At 43.7% G+C, this 15,597-nt stretch overlaps 2 protein-coding genes across 10 annotated transcripts in view; both read left to right on the top strand.

The window, feature by feature from the left end:
• Window positions 1-15,597, top strand: part of LOC117218918 (cytochrome P450 6a2) — a 110,658-nt gene that overhangs the window by 39,784 nt on the left and 55,277 nt on the right. The window lies entirely within an intron of this gene.
• On the top strand, window positions 6,945-8,410 carry LOC117225639 (uncharacterized). Its single transcript, XM_033479319.2, has 2 exons — window positions 6,945-7,121; window positions 8,267-8,410. Exons 1-2 carry the CDS (start codon window positions 6,945-6,947, stop codon window positions 8,408-8,410), a joined length of 321 nt encoding a protein of 106 aa, XP_033335210.2.

The following is a 15,597-nucleotide window of genomic DNA, read 5'->3' as shown; positions in this document are numbered from 1 at the left end:
TCGTTGCAACTATTAACGGCAAAGGATCTCGAAGTTTGTGGCGTGGGTGATGGGGAGGTGGGTCTCTCAATCTCTGATTAACTATTAGTTTCTCTTTCCGCAATATGTAGAAGAGTATGATGGTTTTTACCACACTTTTTGCAGTTAGTGTATCTACAATAGGCGACTGTGTGGCCGCTCCGCAAGCAATTGATGCATAATTTTCCCCTTTTGATGATGCCTAAGCTATCTCCAGGGGTTACTTCTAAAAGTTTCGGACAGCTTGAAACAAAATGTTCTCCTTTGCAAATTTTGCACGCAATTCGCGAATTGGTGGTTACGAAAGTTTGCCCTAAATGGCGTTGTTTTTTGCGTGAACGCGTCACTATTTGGGTTTGCTGATTCGGGCGAGCAAAGCTATTGTCCCGTTCGTCTCCGCGCGCATGTTTATTTATAAATTCGACTAGCTGTCCAAATTGCGGCAACTCGTGATTTTCTAACGTGCGATCCCAAGCTCTGCGGGTATTCCTATCTAACTTGTTACTGATTAGATAAACTAAAAATGTGCTCCAATGTTGCACAGGTTGTTCCAGAGCCTTCAGAGCGTTTACGTGCACTTTAGCTTGCTCGGCTAACACGCGCAATCTGTCCGGGGAATCTACCTTAACGTCTTGTAATTCCAACAAAGACTTTAAATGTGCATACACAATTTGCCGACGTTTGTTGCAACGTTTTTGTAATAATTCCCAAGCAACTATATAATTCTCCTCTGATGCAGTCAACGAGGTGATCACCGACGCTATTTCTCCACGTAAGGCGTTTTTAAGTAAGTGGAATTTCTGTACGGCCGGTAGATCTTCGTTCTGGTGGACCAGCGAATCAAATGTATCGCGAAAGCTGTTCCATTCTAATGGGTTGCCGTCGAATGGCCTAATTTGAATTTGTGGCAGTAAAGAGCTAGCTTGTGTCACCTTTATAGTATTTGGAGATTCTGTTGAATTCCTAATTGCGAGATTGGGTCTATGCGTGTTTCTCAATGAATTTTTGCGTAAATTTATTGAATTCATGATGGTAGCGTGATGCTTCTCAAAGGCGTCTCTCTCCGCGTCATGATCTGAGGAAACATCTTCGCCTTCTATCTCAAATTGTGTGTCCTCATACGCACTAAGAGAAGCTGATCTAATCTAGTGGTGAGGGTTTCGAGCGAGTTGAGCGTTGAACCTTCCGTAGTTTCAACGCGCGCTCCTAAACGCGTTACTTGCGACTTAATGGTAGCACGCTTCCTTTTCAAGTTTTTCAAAACTTGTGATTCACTACTTTCAGATGCCATTTTAATGGAAGTAGAATACGACAGGAAGGAAATTGGGAGTGGAAGATGATTCGTTTACTCACTCAACGATGATTTCAGATTTCGTAGAAAGGAGCCTTGGTGTTGCTGTTCCGTCAACGAGGATGTCCGTGTCTGAACGGCAGCTTCGTGGTCTCCAAAATATCCAAGAGGCGTAGGTTGTGACGTTCTTGATGAAATCTCAACGATGATTTGAGATTTCCTAGAAACGAGCCTTGTTAGCGTAGTTGACTAATCGTAGACTTCTTGACCATGCGAGAGTTGTATCCTTCGGAGAGTCCCACTGTTCCGTCAACGAGGATGTCCGTGTCTGAACGGCAGCTTCGTGGTGTCCAAAATATCCAAGAGGCGTAGGTTGTAACGTGCTTGATGAAATCTTCCTCTAAAGATCACCAGTTGAAAACAGAGGCCGAATACCAGCTTGAGAAAACCCAAGGACTAAAGTTTCGATCCGCAAGTATCCGGCTCGAAGGACCAAAATGTTGGGGCGTCACAGCGTCGTCAATAATAGCGACGAATTATGACGCTATATTTGTGGACTGTATAAAATAAAGAACCGGATTCTGCCTGCTATTTTGTATTGAGCCCCTGACTACAGTACACCCTTGGTCAGGATGTCTTGATGCTACGACTTCTATTACAACTCTGAAGCTCTATCAGAGAATACCCTCGCTCGTAGCAGACTACCATCCCGCCAACACACCTACACTATTCGCCGGTTGGTCCTGCCCGATTTTGGCAATAGCCAATCAGCTGGTCCGTTTCAAAGCAGACGGCCGCAAGGCCCCGGCAAAGACAGGAAAGTTCCTCCAGGCATGACCGTCATAAAACAATGTCAGGCTGACCCTTCGGAACCTTTCCTTCTTCATAACTAGTCCCGGCCATCGAGACCGAGAGAAACGATTTCTCAAAAAACCTGGGCTCGAAAAACAGCCGGTTATGCACGTCCGTGTCATAAAGACATTAGTGCTGTGCACTAACAACGTATCCTGTTTCGGTTAACCGTGAATTCTCTGGTTGTTGATTTACTAATATATGCAATAGGCGCGAAACCTTTAGAACTTTATCGTTGAAGTAATACAGCAAATTCTCCCCAATTGTCCTTCAGCTTGTAAACAAAAATAAATAATTTGAAAAGGCTCATTCAAGTTTTGCACTTCGTTTTTATAGTTGTTAACAATCGGCAACTATAAGAACGAGCCACGCGGCTTGAATAATCGCGTTTCTTTTTCCCATAACATCCATTTTTGTTTACAAGCTAATGGACAATTGCAGAGAATTTACTGTATACAGTGACTGTGATTAATATTCAGACACCTTTTAAAACGCAATAATGTTTTTAGAATTAGATTAAATGACTTGAATTTTTAAATATTTTAAAATTAAAAATTTGTTTAAATAACCTTGACATACCCTAAAAACTCAAGCTCTTTCTTCAAGAATAAACATTTAGACAAATTTAATTCCAGATTGTTGCTCCTTAGTGCTGTTAAGATCTCCTTTATAATCTGTAAATTCTTAGATAGAAACAGTTGAAATTAATATATCATCTGTACAGAATTTTAAACACTATGTGCGATTATCTCCAGAACTATTCGTTGTTTCAAGAAATGTATATACTTACAAACAAAATTACGGCACTAGATTATTTTCCTTTTCGAAATAGGAAAAGTTTTGGTTTGAAACATTTCTCCAAATAACGAATAGTTTTGGAAATAATCGCATGTAGTGATTCAAATGGAATACCCTGTGTATAACAATATTTTACGATTTCGAAACGCCGCATCTGGAATATATTCAAATCGTTTTTGAAATACCAATGGTGCTTCCGAATAATGAGAAGGCAATTTGACAAATTCATAATGTCCAAATGGTGTGGCAAAAGAGAAATCATTTGGAAAAGAGAAATACTAGTCAAATATCTTTATTTGATGGAAACTGTCTCGTCGATTCAATTTCGTAAAGATTTTACCTCTTTCCTGATATGTTTTGACCAACTCGATTCGAGATCAGTAAAGTGAAATACTCGGCTTTATAATGCTTTGTGTCAGTAAATGATCGGTAATTTTTCTATGTTCGTCTAGGAACGTATGTATATGAAGAACGAAGCATCATTGAAGTGCTCTCTAATTTTATAATCATCGCTTAGCGGTTCTACTTCCGTTGAAACTACTTCAAGCAAAAATTCTATCATGCTGTTTTTCATTACATCCAATTTTTCAAAGACTGTATCGTAACAATCACATTCATTTATTGCATTTATTGCAAAAATAGTATTTACTTGTCCATTAATTTCAAAAGACTACTCAAATATAAAATTACTGGTTTGATAAATCACTTTGGTTTTGGTTTCTACACAATATTCTCTCTAGCTGCACATCAAAAGCAATTGATGTTTTTCTAATTGTATGTGATCGTTAATTTCTGCATAAGTAGAAATAGCTGTATTGTTAACTCTTTTCGAATTTATATATTCTCAAACATGTAACAATTTGTTCTGCAAAAAATATTTAGTATATACCAACCTTTAAATTGAATTGACTGGATTACCTGTATTGACGAAAGCACATAAAGGTTTACTCTTATCACCTAGTCCAAGCCTCAGAATTAACAGTACGTAATGTGTCAATCTCGAAGGTTACGCCTTCTGACTCCCGTCGCGCGTCTCGCTTCACGTGGTCGCCAGCAGTTGTTTACGACAATCATTTATTTACCACCACGTTTTCATCCAAGATTATTTGAAATCATCCTGAGAAGTTTTACAAATCATCAGAAGTGGGATAAAGAATGAAGAAATCAGTTAAAAAATGCGCGGTGAAACAAGAAATATCGAATTCGGAAAACGGTGTGATTGACCATCAAAGTTGCGAGGAGCGTTGTGCTCTTATGTTTGCTACATGCTAGCAACGGTTAGCAACATGCTCTGGTTGAATCGTGCGCGGCCTCAATTTAAGTCCATTTACGGAAGTTCATTATTCATTACGGATATTTTACATCTTGAGTTATGTTATGTCTCATCGATGATGAAGGACCTTTATGAATTCACTCTTAACGAACTTAAAGAAATGTTACGATGTGTGGGATTGACGATTACCGGGAATAAAGCGGAATTTGCAGCTTTTACGGACGGTAATGTGCCAGGTACGAGCGAAGATGAGGTTGAGATTCTGGCCTTGAACCAGGAAGCTGGATACTGAGGGTAGGACCAAACGACACTAAATTTCGCGATGGGAAATGGTGGACAGAACGCAACGGATCCAATGGTGTTCGGAGAACTTGAGCTTCTACGGAGAGAAAACGAATTAGCGAAATCGAGAATTAGTTCTTGAGGAAGAAGGAACTTTTGCAACGAAATATCTATCCGCAAGAAGGCTATTCGAAACAAAGTGGTCGACCAAACGTGTCTATTAAGTCGATTAGCGAGCTATTACCGGCGTTTAATGGCGCGAATGGCACATTTCGGAGATGGCAGAAAGAAGCCGAATTGCTTTACATGACGTCAGCATTGGATGTCAGTACGGTGAGAATTCTTCTCGGTTCGAAGTTGAAAGGAAAAGCCGCTACGTGGTTCCAATCAAAATCGGAACGTTCAACGCATTATTGGAAGCGATGACAAGAACATACGACGATCGCCTCAGTCGGCTAGAATTGAGGAAAACGTTTGAGGCAAGGAAATAGAAGGACACAGGAACATTCACGGACTATGTTCGTACAGACGGATTATGTTCGACAAATCGTGTGCCGATAACCAAGGAAGAAGAAATCGTTGATTAAATCATCGATGGTATCACAGACATGCAATTGAGAAATTAGATGAGAATTCACGAATTTAAAACGGTCGCCAATCTGATGAAACATTAAGAAACTGGCGGGGGTAACTCAGGAGAAACCGCGAACGAAAAGAGCGATTCATCCAGGGGACAATACAACATCTGGTGTTCGAAACAATTTAAGAATGATGACGATTTACGAGGATAGCCGTCATGCTAGAGAACAGTAAGCAGTCAAGGAGATAAAAGGGCATGTGTTATGCCTATAGCGAAGCTGTAATCACTTGACTCAAGACTCTCAGAAGAAGGTCAAAAGTGTTAATAATATACGAGGCATCGACGGCGAGGACTTTTGGAAGAAGTGATTTACAATATTTTTAATTTACAAAAGCAATGTGAATTTTATTTAGAGTCTAATCGATACGGGTAGTCCTATTATTCAAAATTAGTTTTATCTGGGAAGATACGCGCGAAGGTTACGTCCAATAGCATCACGAAAAACGGCGTTTGTTTAGCATAACACCATGTTGTCTCTCGTTTTTCATGGAGGTACGTTGAAAGTATTTAAAATCACGTTGCCTAGAGCGGCAGATGATAGCAGCGATGACGAGAACTTCTTATTATTGAAATGGATGAATGTCAGCCGGATTTGGCTGATAAATTAATAATTAATCGGGAAATACAGTACGAAGATCGGCTAGCTTTTAGCAAAGTATATCAGAGTACAGTAAATTCTCCCAAATTTCCCTCGTTAAAGGCCTGCTCACATTACTCCTGTGCTATTCGTACGCCTATATGCATTATTCCTATGCCTATGCTAAGATTCGTCGGAGTCAGTCAAGCGCATGATGCGGCACGGGACGCGACTCCGTTGACTAGAATTCCTGGAATGGCAGCAGCTAATACTGAATTTTTTTAAACATATTGCTGATAGCTTTCTAATTAAAATGAGACCAAACATGATATAGTTTAGACAGATATTTCTAGTCAGAAATATGTAGTCGCGTAAAATAAAATCAATCACGATGTAATTGAATAAATATGCTCTAAAATAGATTCCCGTCGTGCGTCTCGCTCCCCGATGATCATCTAAATGCTACACAGACATATAAAGCAACAGGCTCACGTACCTGAGATACTCCGAGCTGAAAGTGGAGACCACGGGGAGCGAGACGCGCGGCGGGAATCAGGAGGAGTAGCCCTCGCGATCCTCGTGTTGCGTGCTGGTTAATTGCGAGCCCTAGTGTAAAGCATGTCGTACTTGGTTTAATTTTAATTGGACGAATCTCACCAATATGTTAAAAAAGCTAGAAATAAAAAAGTTAAGACACTACTGTCTTCATTCTAGTGTTATTGTGTATTTGCATTAATGTACACCGATGTGCTGGCTGCTAGCTTTTAAGTTTGTCGCTGTCCCGATTTTTGCCCGCGCACACAAAGGATGTCGATAGCTATACAGCTATTTGAGAGAATTTACTGTATATAGATTCGCCGTATTCGCAGATACCTGAAACAACAATAGAATTGAAACTAGAATTATACGATAAGAAACCATTTTACTGTGCATTGTGCGCTGTGCAAAGATTACGACTTGGAACAATTAACATCTTCCACTACGATAGATAGGTTTTGGAAGGAAAAAATCTGTTAGCACGTTGGACCTTAAAGACGGTTTTCACCACATATTCGCGTAGCGAATTAATCGATAAAATTTACAACTTTTAGTACACCTTGGGGACAATACGAATTTGTCAAAGTGCCATTAGACCTAAAAAGTGGACTATCATGACATTTCAGCGATTAGTTATTAGGATAGAATATTTTTAGAGTTTATTCTGTCTGGCGACATGGTTATTTGTATGGATGATATACTAATCAGAACTCAACCGTTGGAAGCGCACTTATGTGTATTATTTCACATTTCCAAATTCGCAGTACGGAATAAGTTAAAGTTAAAATTAGATAAATGCGAATTCGTGTTCACAAAAATCGAATACTTGGGTTATGTAATTTTGGAGCGAGAGGTGAGTCCTTCTCAAAATGAGACGATACGAAAATTACCGATACCAGTAATGTTTAGCGATGTTCAAAGCTTTATTGGATTGTGTTTCTACGCATGTACGTATATAGGGTGTTTAAAAAAACCATTCAATATTGATATGGTGTATAGGATACATTGTACTGAGTAAAAAAGCTTTAGTAAACATAGGTCGAAAGGACAACCGTTTCTGAGATATAAACATTTTTGTTTGCTAATATCATGATCCTATATACCATATAAATATTGAATGGTTTTTTTTGAACACCTTGCATAGCTAATAAAGTGTACGATTTTAAGCTTGTACCGAAAAAACACGTGTACACGGAATCCGTGAACCATGAATTCGCGAATTAAGTATTTGTGTTTTTAATACACGTGTAATTATGCATTTTATTGTCTGAGTTCACGGATGTAAATAGATAGTTGATTTTAGGTTATGTCAAGGTTATTTGCAGATTATCGACAGATTTTTATGCAAAATAAAAATTGTTTGCATCAATTGCGGAGAAGAAACTAAAGCTTAACTTGAGAGATATGACGCTATACTTCATATCTTTCATAGCATGAAAATTATTCGTCCCGAATAATAAAAGAAACCGAGAAAGTCACACGCACGTAACTTCAACGGATGTGATTCTATTATTCGATAAATCCCCCATAGGGATAGCACAAGTATAATAGTTAAAATATGAATGGTATGTATAATACTTATAACGTATGCTTACGCTAATGATAGGTTCGGAGAGCAAAGTTAACATGTAGAATGACTCTGGTTTATTCTGTCTCTTGGGGTTTATATACATGGTTTTGAGTACAAGGGTCTAAACTTATCGGTGAGTCACAGGAAGCGATTCAGATGTCTGGAGGTTATCTAGTGGTCGAAGCTCCTGATTTACATTATTCGGAGCTTCATTATAGTGCCTGAGCTTCCGCCTCGACTTCTGGATGTCTTATGCTAGAAAGCAGAGAGGATCCATGTTCTCATTGGACGTGTTCTCCAATTTCTCCTTCGTTCAGAGAGGCATTAGCCACCTCATGGATGGGACTGAGAGTTCTCCATTTTTGGCTTTGATGTGTATGTACTCTTTGATAACATCGTGTAAGAGACGCGTTCTTCAACCTACCTAGGTCAGTAGTGCAAGTCACAGTAGTGCAGTAGTCACATGGTGCAAGCTGGATAGCACCATGACGTTAGTGCAAAGAATCTTTGCTGTGGTGCCTTCGTGCCTTCTCAGTTGTGCCTCGTCCCACTGGTATAAAGGGAACTCCTAGATATCATCACTCATCCTGTCGTTTCACTCCAGGTATTATTACAAATTGAAATTTGATTGGTCGGCAAAACCACGGCGATGATGGACAATCTTCTCTCGTAGGAAGTCGAATGCAACTCGGTGGATTTTACGGGTATTACCACTATTCGATACTCTAGCAGGCGACACGGTTGGGTCACGTGCTTTAGCTATTTTCTCGCTGGTATATAAATCTACTGCACTCGTAGATGTACGGTCGGAAGTACTGCGTGCAATCAATAATCGCCAAATATTCCTTTTCAATTGTGAAGTTCCGTGCCGTGAAGAAGTCTCGAAGCATAAGCGATCGGGCGATCTTTCCCCGTTCACCCAGCTGAGTACACCGTCTATTGCGAAACCCGACGTGTCTGACTCGAACGATTCGAACGACTCCGTGTGATCTCGAGAGAGTGTCCGATTCACTGACTGCCCAAATGCACGTCCCCGTATCACCGACTGTAATGTACTCGAGAGCTAGAGCTAGAGCGAGAGAGAAAGCCCATGCCCCGACTCGCGTTGTTTTATACAGGTTACCCCCACTTGAGATTCCTGAAGGAACCTCCACCTCCACGCCGGGATGCAGTGATTGGTTTTTCTCGAATATTACGATTTTCCAATCAGTGTCCTCTACGGTGTCGCGTAGTTGCGTGGTCGGGAGGTCCCCTGGGGCCTGAGATATCGTCCCAGCGACGGTTGGGACTAAACTTTCCCAAGACCCGTTAAAATTCTCAAGTTTTATGACGGGGTTGTTTTCCGGGCCTTTCGGGTCTACGACGCGGCGCGGTCATTAAAAAGACGGAAGACACTGCACAGATGTTCGGCAGATGGAAAAAAGGTTTCCGTCTCTTTTAGATGATCCTCGCTTGTCCACGCCATAAACCTTCGCGAAAGCGGTCTACGGGAGGTCCTACGGAACGGAACACCTTCCGTGTCGGCCTTCTTAGGCACGGTCCATAGGGGACTGATATATGGAGATTTCGAAGGGGCTACTATATCCTGATCTAATAATTCTTTCATTTGTTTATTAATTTCCTCCCTGTGAATCGGAGGATACTTATACTGATTGACGTTTATGGGAATTTGATCGGTCGTAACCATTCTATATTGTACGGTTCTGGTTTTTCCGAAACGTTCCTCTGGGAGATGGAAGACGTTGTGGTGCTCTTGAATTAAATCTTCGACGTGAGATCTCTCTTCCTCGTCAACGTAATCTGTGCTTATTATGTACAGTAAAACCTGTTTTTGTGCGGTGGATAGGGACCGTATAAAAGAAATCGTACAAAAGAATATTTGGAAATTTTATAAATATCTACATATAATAAACAACTTTGTACGATATACTACCTAAAACTTTTTTTATGCGGCGGACAGGGACCGCATAAAAAAAGTCGCACTTAGAAAACGCATCAATTATTTACGAAATAGATGAGAGAATGCTTTCAATTAAATTAATTAATTAAATTAGACCTGGAAAAATTGTAAAAACATTTAATTCTTCATTGTACATACACATGGAGAAGTTTTCAAATTGTACATTAAATAGGTCGCTGTTACTCGTCGTAATCCAAAACGCCCATCTTTTTGTGACGAATTACTCCAAAATCGCTTTCGTCGCTTGAAGATAGTATTTCAATTGATTTTTTAGCACTAAAGGAAAGGTTAGCGAATCGGAGCGCGTGACTAAGGTTACTATTACTGCAGTTTATTCAAATGCTATCGATGAGCGCGGGCGTGACTAGCGTGACGTCGTAGAACCAGGAACTTAGAACAGACTGAGCTCGAGGAGTTGCGCGTTTGTCTCTTTTATACTGGAAGAGAAGAAAGGAATAGATGGACTTTCGTAGGAAGGGAGAAAGTTGGGAAAATCCCGTGCGGGTCGAGGTGTCCAGATGTGAGGAGAATTGTTTTATTAGGGGTGCGTGTTTTTTAGGGAATTTTGAGGATTAGGACCGGTACTTGTTTGATTGCTAGCGGCCGCGCTCAGATAGAGGGATGCGACGCCACAGTACTCCCCGTTAGTGTTTTTGTGCAAGAAAAATGTTGTTTGTATACTCTGAATATTTTACAAGGTTGGTTCCGAGGATACATGGATGAGCTTAAATTGTATGTCTCCTGTCGAAGGTGTAACGGAGAGGATGTGGGGGAAGTTAATCGAAGATATGTTCGCTGGAAATTTAACTTTTCGGTTAGACCCTCGTGGATTTGTCGCTGGTGATTCGGGATTTTCTGTTCCGTTTCTGCTGGTGTCTATGTGTGGAGTCTGTGTGTTGTGTGGATCTGAAGTTTGTTGAATTTGTTCGCTATCTTCGCGCATGATGTAGGCTGGCTTCAATCGGTCGATCGTCACGTTAACGTTTCTTCCTTTCATTGCAATGAGGAAGTTCCGTTCGTGCCTTTTTACGACACGATACGGTCCTTCGTATGGTTGTTGCAAAGGCGTTTTGACGGCATCGTTCCGGACGAACACTTGGTGGCAGGAGGCTAAGTCTTTGAAAATGAAGATGGATCTCCGGCCATGCCTTGTGCCGTTTGTTGGGCGAAGATGCGCGAACTTGTTCTTCAGGTCGGAGGTGAACTGGTTCGTCGGTTGCTGGTTCGAATTTTGAGGTGCGAGAAATTCGCCAGGGAGCCGGATGTTTTCCCCGTATACAAGTTCTGCGGAGGTTGCGCTGAGGTCGTCTCGCCAGGCAGATCGTATGCCTAACAATACTGCTGGTAGTGCCTGTGTCCAACGCTCCTCCTCGTGGCTTTTGATAGCACCTTTGAGTTGGCGGTGCAGGCGCTCGACAAGTCCATTGGCTGCGGGGTGGTATGCTCTCGTGCGGAGATGAGTCGTACCGATGTAATTTTGAGCGGTGTGCCGAATCGGGAAATCCAACCGGTGAATAGGGCGCGAGCAACTGTTGTTGCTTCGATGTTTTCCAAGGGCCATGCCTCCGGCCATCGGGTGAAACGGTCAACGGTGGTCCGACGATGTCAATGTGTATGTGCTCGAACCGGGCTGAGGGCAGTGTGAACAGGCCGACTGGTGCCGATGTATGGCGCGAGATTTTTGATCTTTGGCACGGAATGCAACTTCGTGCCCATCTCGTACAGTCTGCTTTGATGGAGGGCCACACGTACCTTTGCGTCGTAAGCTTCAGGGAGTCGAAGGCGGGCCTGCGAAACGGTGCCGTGAGGAAAGGTCGAGCCTTGGAGGTTGAGAGATCGCAATACACTGGCGCTTGAGATCAAGGTATGACAATCTGTTTCAGCTCGAGTCCGCTGTCTGTGCCTTCGAGGTACAATCGCAGCTCGCGACCTTCTTGCTGCGATTCGGCTAATCGGTCGAAATTGATTGTTGCTGTGAGTGTGTCAACTCTGGATAACGCGTCGGCTACGATGTTGTCCTTTCCGGCTACGTGTCGGATGTCGGTGGAGTACTGGCTGATCAAGTCCAGATGACGTGTTTTGCGGGGTGAGCACTTCTCGGGCTTTTGGTGGAAAGCATACGTCAGTGGCTTATGATCGGTAAAAATCGTGAAGATTTTTCCTTCGACCATATGCTTGAAATGTTTCACCGCCGCGTGTATTGCGAGTAACTCGCGGTCGTACGTCGCGTACTTTTGTTCGGCGGAGCTAAGCTTTCTCGAGAAGAACGCCAAGGGCTGCCATTCTTTCTCGATCAGCTGCTGCAGGACTGCGCCGATTGCGGTGTCCGAGGCGTCGGTGACAACGGCGAGTGGTGCGTCGTTCTTCGGGTGGGCGAGCAGGGTTGCCTCGATCAAGTCCTTTTTGCACTTTTCGAAGGCAGCTTCGGCTTTCGGAGTCCATGTTATCGGCGTTTTGCCTTTAACGTTCCCACGCAGTAAGTCGTTTAGCGGTGACTGTGTCTGCGCTGCGTGGGGGATTAGACGCCGGTAAAAGTTGATTACCCCGAGGGGGGGGGGGGTTGATCACAAGGCCGAGCTGTTTTATTCTTTCGAAAAGTGCTTGCAGGTCCTCGTAGTGTTGTTCTTCATCGTCTGAAGCCAACAGGAAGTCGTCTATATATTTGATGAGGACGGATTTGAATCGTGAATCGGGATATGCCGGGTCGAGATCGCAAAATTCGGAGTCGACGAACCTCTGGAACGTTTGTCCCGCGTTGCGAAGGCCGACCGTCATGACCAACATCTCGATGAGGCCGAATGGCGTTATTATCGCGGTCTTCGGAATGTGTTCTTCGGGGACCGGAATTTGGTTGAACGCACTCACGAAATCGATTTTGGAAAAAATTTTCTTTCCGTGAAGATTCTGCGTCGAATCTTCGATGTTGGGTGGCGCGTAATTGTCGTGTATGGTTCGGGCGTTGAGGGGTCGGCAGTCTCCGCATATTCTCCACTTGCTGTTCTTTTTCTGGACCATGTGCAGAGGCGAGGCCCATGGGCTGTCCGATGGTCGTGCGATGCCGGCGCGGATCATCTCGTTGAACTGGCGTTTGGCCTCGTTCAACTTCTCCGGTGCAAGTCTTCTGGGCTTGCAGGATACCGGTGGTCCGGGCGTCGTACGGATGTGATGCCGAGTAGAGTGATTGATATCCCTCATCGAAAGTGATCCTTTCGGTCGGGTAATTTCGGGATAACGCGAGAGTAGTTCGTGGTATTTCGACGTACCAACGATGACTTTGATACTGCTCACTTCGTCTCCTGCGGGTTTCCCGAGCGAAATTAACGACGTTGTACTGTCGACTAGCCTATTGTTGCGTATGTCGGCTAGCACACCAAAGTGGTACAAGAAGTCGGTACCAATGATCGGTTTTCCGACGTTAGCGATAATGAAGTTCCATGAGAACTGGCGACGCAATCCGAGGTTGAGGTCGATCGGGATCGTGCCGTAGGTGGTGATCACCGAATTATTCGCCGCGTACAGATCGTATTCCGACTTTTCTCGCGGACCGCGAACGCGTTTTCGTGGGTATACGGAGACGTCGGCTCCCGTGTCGATCAGGTACTGCACTTTGGTCACGGCGTCGGTGACGTATAGGCGGCGCGAAGTCGGGCAGGAGTCGCTCGCCGCCATTAACGAGGGCCCTGAGAGTTTCCCGAGGAGAAGGAACAAGGCTGAGCGCACTTGTGCGCGTCCTTTCCGAACCTCGAATGATAATAACACGGTCCGTTGGGTCTCTGCTGCCATCTTGATCGCGAACGCGAACGCGGGCGTGAGCGCGTATTTCGGTGATTCCCACGCTGGTCTTGTTGTCGCGATATCGCCGCGATTTCCTGCCGCATCGTGGTCGCCATCTCGCAAAGCTTGGTGTTGAAAGTCGTCGTTAGCCGTTCGATGAGCAAGCACGTGTCGAGGGTCTGCGGCACTTGCTGTACCTCGTTGATTTGGCCTCGCGCCGTTGGGATTTCCGTCAGTCTATCGGCGACCTCCGCGAGTTTGTCCACCGAAAGGTCGTTCTGCGGCGCGAGCACGAATTGTGACTGACTCGGCAGGCGCGAGAGCCACAGTGGCTTTAAAATCTCGTCTTGTACCGTGTTGCCGGCCAAGCTTCTTAAGTGACGCAAGAACTGCGAAGGCTTGTGGTCCCCTAACTCTTCGTGCTCGAGGAGCTGCCGCAGCTTTTGCTCCTGTGTCGCGCTGAGACGCTTGATAAGTTCGGTTTTTAATTTTACGTACTTATCTGAGGGTGGCGGATTTGTGATGATGTCGCGGACATCTTGGGCGACCTTCGATTCCAGGTTCCCCACGATGTAATGGTATTTCGTCTCATCCGCGACGATCCCGGCTGCAGCGAACTGTCCTTCCACCTGACAAAACCACATCTCCGGGTCATTGTGCCAAAACGGAGGAATCCGAACGGCGACGCGGTCGATGTGTGTGGGGTTCACAGCGCTAGAGTTGCCTGTAGTTGTTGGTGTGCCATTGGCCGTGTCGATGTTGCCGAGGAAGTTGTTCCCGTCCATTTTCTTTTTGTTCGAGGGCAGTTCGTGCACTATGGTGGACACGTTATTTTTTCGATCGCGTTGGCGTATCGTCCGATTCGCTTCAGATCACGTCGGGGTCACCAATTTTAGCACTAAAGGAAAGGTTAGCGAATCGGAGCGCGTGACTAAGGTTACTATTACTGCAGTTTATTCAAATGCTATCGATGAGCGCGAACGCGACTAGCGTGACGTCGTAGAACCAGGAACTTAGAACAGACTGAGCTCGAGGAGTTGCGCGTTTGTCTCTTTTATACTGGAAGAGAAGAAAGGAATAGATGGACTTTCGTAGGAAGGGAGAAAGTTGGGAAAGTCCCGTGCGGGTCGAGGTGCCCAGATGTGAGGAGAATTGTTTTATTAGGGGTGCGTGTTTTTTTAGGGAATTTTGAGGATTAGGACCGGTACTTGTTTGATTGCTAGCGGCCGCGCTCAGGTAGAGGGATGCGACGCCACAATTTGTTTCTTGGTACCATAAAATCAGTGATCAATTTTTGTGACGACAATCGATTGGTCAATTGCTTGTACACGTCACGATAGCAAGACATGCACGATCTCAGCTCTTTTTGGAATTCCGATCTTCTTTCCGCATTAGTATCTATTTTAAGAAAATGCGTTTCCAATTTTTTAGAAATCTGGATCCCTGCATATATTTTATCTGCTGAAATAGATTCCAGTTCTTCTTGTTCATTTTCATCATCTATCAAATTATTAATAATGTCACTATCTATGACAGTTTGGTCCTCAATCATTTCGTCCAGATCATTTTCGCCAAAAGTATCGAAGCCTTCTCCGCTAATGTCATGCGCGAGCGCAGTAATTTCAGATAATAACGTAGACGCGTTTTCCGTTACATTTCGATTAATTACACATTCAGGCCAGATCGCTTTCCAGCATGAATTTAACGTGTGTTGTTTTATTTGACCAATTGCTGCAATAATATGGTTTATGCAGTCTAAAATTGAGAATTTTTTCCAAACTTCAGGTAGGCTTAATTCAGCGTTCTCTAGCTTTTTCAGAATGTAGCTGAAAATTAATTTGACATAATATTTCTTAAAAGTTGCGATTATGCCCTGATCCAGTGGTTGTAGAAGGCTAGTCGTATTTGGTGGCAAAAACACTATTGGCACATTAGGATGTTCTATACAGGGATGACCGGGTGCATTATCAACAATCAGCGACACTTTAAACGGAAGACCCATCTCTTCCATGTATTTTCAACTTC

The sequence above is a fragment of the Megalopta genalis genome, unplaced genomic scaffold (genome assembly GCF_051020955.1).
Source record: "Megalopta genalis isolate 19385.01 unplaced genomic scaffold, iyMegGena1_principal scaffold0026, whole genome shotgun sequence".
Taxonomy (NCBI): domain Eukaryota; kingdom Metazoa; phylum Arthropoda; class Insecta; order Hymenoptera; family Halictidae; genus Megalopta; species Megalopta genalis.
The sequence above is the reverse complement of the archived record's forward strand: the minus strand, read 5'-3'. Positions and strand labels throughout refer to the sequence as shown.

Excerpts from the sequence above, each read along its gene's own strand:
- LOC117225639 (XM_033479319.2), top strand. The coding sequence starts at position 6,945 with ATGGTTATTTGTATGGATGATATACTAATCAGAACTCAACCGTTGGAA. Across the intron at positions 7,122-8,266 it reads ATGTAATTTTGGAGCGAGAG|GTCAGTAGTGCAAGTCACAG; the intron begins GTGAGTCCTTCT and ends CAACCTACCTAG.